At 43.3% G+C, this 5,290-nt stretch overlaps 1 protein-coding gene across 1 annotated transcript in view; it reads right to left on the reverse strand.

Moving 5' to 3' along the window:
* Positions 1-4,030, reverse strand: part of LOC104506131 (glia maturation factor beta) — an 8,937-nt gene extending 4,907 nt beyond the window's left edge. Inside the window, exons 1-4 of the mRNA XM_010146970.1 lie at positions 3,939-4,030; positions 3,486-3,535; positions 2,488-2,537; positions 1,368-1,450 (exon numbers count right to left, since the gene is read on the reverse strand). Coding sequence (XP_010145272.1) covers positions 1,368-1,450; positions 2,488-2,537; positions 3,486-3,535; position 3,939 — 184 coding nt within the window. The 5' untranslated portion in view covers positions 3,940-4,030. The remainder of the gene's footprint in view (positions 1-1,367; positions 1,451-2,487; positions 2,538-3,485; positions 3,536-3,938) is intronic.
* Between the last annotated feature and the right edge of the window lie 1,260 nt (positions 4,031-5,290).

Consider the following 5,290-nt stretch of genomic DNA (forward strand, 5'->3'; position numbering starts at 1 on the left):
GCCTGCTTTGCTGTTTCAAGGTCTCCAGGGAGTTTCTTGCTGCTGTTTTGACTGACAAAATATCGATCTTCTCAGAAGAGAAGTAACACCCATAACATTCATATAAAGATTCTCAAGTAACGACAGAAGAAGAGCTCACTAGCTGCTAAACTCTTTCAACTACCTATGAAGGGTAAAACAATGCAATCAGTTTATCTTCTTCTAGAAGACAACAAGGATAACCCAGTAATACCAGCAAGCTACCCTACTGCAATCCAGAACACAGATGGAAGTCACAGGAGCAATTCAGCTCTGTAAAGCCCAATCAAGTCACAGGTTATTTGGCTTTATTAAAATTACAGTTCCCTGTGCAAGTTAAGTTTATGTCGAGGGCTGCTGTGATGCCAGCAGAGCAATCTACTGCTCTATATAAACTTGAGATGATCCCGGATTAGAGGCTAGTTTCTCCTTGGACAGTTTGTTCACCCAACAGTGAGAACCTGCCCAGATCTGGGTGATGGAGCGCTCTTTTCCTCCTTTTCACTGGTAGTTGCGACAGCCCTTTAGACTTTCACATCACAGCACTGTTGGGAGGCATCCTCTGTTGCTGCCCATCACACACAGGCCCCCTGGAAAACCCTCCTCTCTAACCCCATCCTAACTCCTTTAGATTCCTGTTCCTGTCATGGGTAGCCATGGGTTCCCATGTCCTTCTGGGGAGGAGAGGAATCTCTTCCCACCCCGTCACTAACATCTGTCTAGCAAGAAGAACAGAGGTGAACAGAAACCCTCGGCAACAGAGGCGTTACCTTCCAGCCCTCTCCTGACTCATTTCCCAAGCCTTGCCTCCTCAAGTTCTGAGGATTCCCCAAGACTTGAGGAGTGGGTGACAGGAAACTCATGAGGTTAAATCTGCCTGAATCTGCTCAAACCAGAGCACTCCATGCTCCTTTCCTTTGGAGGAGGGTGTTGCTGAGCACTGAGAACAGCAGGCAGGCACACTTAGAAAGATGCACCTTTTGGCTAGCTATGCAGGAAACTAACATTTCTCTTCACCTTTCAGGAATGGAAGGGAGAATCTCTTCTACCACACTTCCTAAGTGCCCTACATGGAAACCCCAGAGGCAGTGAAAACCTCTAGCAACTAAGGAGATGGGGGCAGACACTTGTCTTGAGCCGACAGTGAGGATGGAGCTCATACACGAGAGATTCCTCTCTGCCAAAGGTCTCCTGGTAATGCCACAGCTCTTAGTGCCTTGCTTCCAGCAGCAGCATAAGCAAATCGAGCCGTAAGCATCTGAACCACTGTTTGAGCTTTAAGCACCCGTTTTCTCTTCCACAACAAAGAATATTCCCGTATTTACAGCACATAGTAACTGTTCACTCACCAACTGGGCTGGAGAAGATAAAGCACAACGGGTACGAAACTCTTCCATCATCATGCTGATACTTGTAACTATACACAATAAATGTTTTTTCTGAAGTTAAAGAAACTAAGACATTATTTTCTTAGGATATAAGCTGTCAGAGCTTGATGCAGGCACAAACAAGTCTTGCATTTGAGAAGGTGTTTTAAATTTGGGAAGTCACCTCACTGTTCCCACTTCCATATTTGACTTTCAGAACTGACCTCGCCCATCTCTACCAACCCCTGTACAGCTGGCTGCGAGGGCCGGCTGTGACACACACATCAGAGCGCTAAAAACCACCCTTTCATCACAAATATTCCTCTCATGGCTTTGTAGAAAGACCTCCCCCCACCCCAATGTGTTTCTGGCTTAATGAAAGCCAAATTCTTTCTCTGCAGACTAAGCACTTCATTGTTTCCGGTGTGTTGCTGAATCTGAACTCAAGTTTTAGCCAGGACTCCTGCTTTACAGTCTCCTACTGCATGATGGTCAGGGAAGGGAAGATTCGGAATGGCAGGTGGGATAGTGCCAGCCAGCTTTGGAGGATAACAGAGGCAGATATTTCCTTCACTTAAGTTATGAGTCGGCCTTTCATTTAATCTAGTTAAAGAATAATTTACTTGTCCCTCTTCTTTTTTTAAATACAGGGATTCCTCCCTACATCACATGCCTACCGCACTCCCAGAATCAGTTAACTGCAGCAAAGCAGCAAGGGCCATGCACTGAGAAAGTACCAAACCAGATCCTAAGTTACACAGGCTGTTTCCTATATTTAGAAATAGCCACATCCAAAAACTGGTACATTTTACACACTTCTTTACATTAACAGCAGTGTGGCTTCGCTTTACTTCCCCAAGCATTAATCTAAAAGGAAATAAAATCTTGGGAAAGGCTTAAATGTGTCAGTCGTTGTTTCAACAATCGGGACAACTATCCAGCGCACCACGAGACCCGATCCCTCAGTTATCTCACAAATAAAATACCAGTAAAGTCGCACTACAGGCAAGTGTTGGCCTAAAAAGGTGAAGTCCAACTCTGAACATTTTGAACGGCTTCCAGGAGCGAGTAAGAGCAAACGCCAGCAGCACAGGAAGGATATCGAGGTTGTCTCTCCGGCAGCTCATCTTTTAGCTCATCGGGAGAAATACCCTGGTAACATTAAACACAAGCAATATTTGAACAAATGATCTCGCACCTCAAGGTATACCACGAAGGCTACAGCGGAACAACGGAAGAGGGAAACAGCTGTTAAATTAGATGTGCATCTACAGTCAAACCGATAGTGATCTCTCACTCAAATTACTAGTTTAGGAAACTTGTGTGCTAACAGATTCCTATGACTAACCCTACAATTAATGTGAGCATGAATAATCATCCCTATTTTAGGCATAATGAGTTTAGAAAACATTCCTGGCTCTAGTTGGATATGCTGGCAGCTACCATGCTTTTCTAACTCTAGTGCTAAAGAGAAGTAAGCAAGCACACACCAAAAGTATCTGTTAACATCGGCTACATAAACGGTGCTTTTGAAAAATTCAGTCCTTCCTCCTTCAGCAAGCAAAAAGGACTCCCCATTCTGTTTAAGTGTTACTTTAACATCTACATTCTAGGGATAAGAGCTATGGTTAATGCTCAAATCCCTGGGAAGGATTTAATTTTACCCTATGCACTATTAAGAAACACTACATGCTGCGCTGACCTTATTATGCCACCTATCAAATGTAGAGTCTGCAGGGGATTAACAATCCTCGCTTCTAATTGATGGCAGATCAGCTCAGAGTCAAATATGAAGACCGACGTGGAAACGCAGCAGAAATCTCTTCAAAGAGCCAGGAGGTGCCTAAGATGCTTTTTATGTAGTTGTAACAGCTTTAAAGTAACTTTTTCAGTGCAATTAATTAGTCAACTCAATTGCTTCTGCAGAGTTCCACTATTAATAGTGCTGCGCTTTACATGCAGAGTTACCATGCATTAAAAGAAGCTCATGACCCAAATTAGATTAAGAGTTTGGTAACAATTTGAAACTAAGGCAGTACCTTAGAGACAACAATACATTGCAGGCTGAAGATACTCTTATTTACAATTCATTTAACAAACCTCATGCTCCTCATCCAGTACCACCAACTGCTTATCCTTGTCGATTTTCACTGTAAATCAAAAGAAAACATGCATCAATGGTTTTTTCCCCAAGCAATTTATACAATGCCATGCATGAAGCTTTTTAACATTTCCCCACAAGCATACTCCTTGTGCTTCCATTCTGCTTCAGTCTATCCCGTGACTTCATGAAATCACGGAAGTCAACAGACTCTGAGCTGCAATGAAGTGAAAATACTCCAGCAAGGGCAGAGGAAGTCTCGTATCGTAAGATTAGTGCTGCTTTACTGCTGAAATTGCAGGCAGAATTGGAAGCACTGGAGTTCATACAAGAAACCGCCTCTTGGCTCACATCTACCTGTTACAGCAGCAGCATTGCATGGGAAGGAGAAAGAGGAGACAGGATTTGCTGCAAGCGCTTGCAGTTTGGCATCAGACACACGTTCAACTTACTTATAATGGCAGCATTGTTGGTTTCTTTACGAAACCGGAATTTTCTCAGTTTCTCCACCAGGTCTTCAGCAACATCACAAACCACCAGAGATTCACTCTACAAAAGGGAAATGGTAGAGGGGAGGGAAAGATAAATCTTTCTAGTAAACCAGAAAAACATCCCCAGATCACACGTGTGCACATAAACCCTACCGAAGGGGAACTGCATGCAACCGGTCCAAAGCTTCAGGACACACACAAACCAGAAAAACCAAGGATAAAAGCAGTCCCTTAAAAGGCAAAACCAACTCTTACCAGTTCTACTATCACTCCCTCAAAGCCACACAATCAGAAATATTTTATTAGCTGTTCCTGAAATGGCATTATTCTCCTAGCTCTCAGAAGAAATTTTACTTTTCCCTCAGAGTGGCAGTAAACTGGCTGAAGGAATTTAAGCATTTAAAATAACAGGAGCTACTATCAGTATTGCAGAACAACACAGACAGTAATCAATGCTCACTGCTTACTTTTACCCACAAGAACGTTAACTGGACTTTCAAGATTCACACAGGCAGAAAGCATTTAAGACATTTTAACCAAAACGCATGCATGCTCTCCCCCGTGTGCTTATATTTCACTAGCTCCAAGGTTGCAGAAGTGTCCAGATAACGCATTAGTCATCACACTGAAGATAGGGAAGGAAGCGATCGTTTCACAAGCAGCCATGCAGGTTATCTTCCATTACACATGCAATTTTTAAACGGTACCAAGCCAACCACTGCCATTTCCTGAGCAACGTTATACACACAACCTCTATCGCCCCAGTTAAGGGACGCAAGCCAGCTAGATGAAATTATTTACCATCTCCAGCTTATCTGTATTATTGCACTTGCAGATTCCTAAGGCATCAAGGCTTCTGTGCCAAAACAACCGTATTTCAAGACTTCTTTTAAAAAATAGCTCAAATAAAAAGCCAGTTGCAAGATTACCTATCACAAGCTCTACTGAAGAGCTATTTCACTGAGATAAATCACTGCTTACAAATCAAGTTACTGTTTAAAATCTGAGTTCTGTCTCCCCATGTCCAACGTTGGCTCATTTGTGAGATTTTCCTCAAGAAACAGAGAAGCGTCTCTCCTTCTCCACTTCCAAAATCACCCTGCAAACCTCCTGTGTCTGTTGTGACACCTAAAAAGGCTTCTAGCACAGAGTCTTGTGCCTCTGCTTCCTTTTAACAGCTGGAGAGGAAACCAGGCTGTGCTGTGACAGGACAGGTCAGGCACCGTGTGTGCAGCCTTTGTTATTTTGCTTGTTTCCCCTCCACTTTAAAGGCTGCTCTCGGCTCTCTCTGATCCATAAATGTCATTAATATG

This window comes from Eurypyga helias, unplaced genomic scaffold (assembly GCF_000690775.1).
Source record: "Eurypyga helias isolate BGI_N326 unplaced genomic scaffold, ASM69077v1 scaffold40392, whole genome shotgun sequence".
NCBI classification, from domain to species: domain Eukaryota; kingdom Metazoa; phylum Chordata; class Aves; order Eurypygiformes; family Eurypygidae; genus Eurypyga; species Eurypyga helias.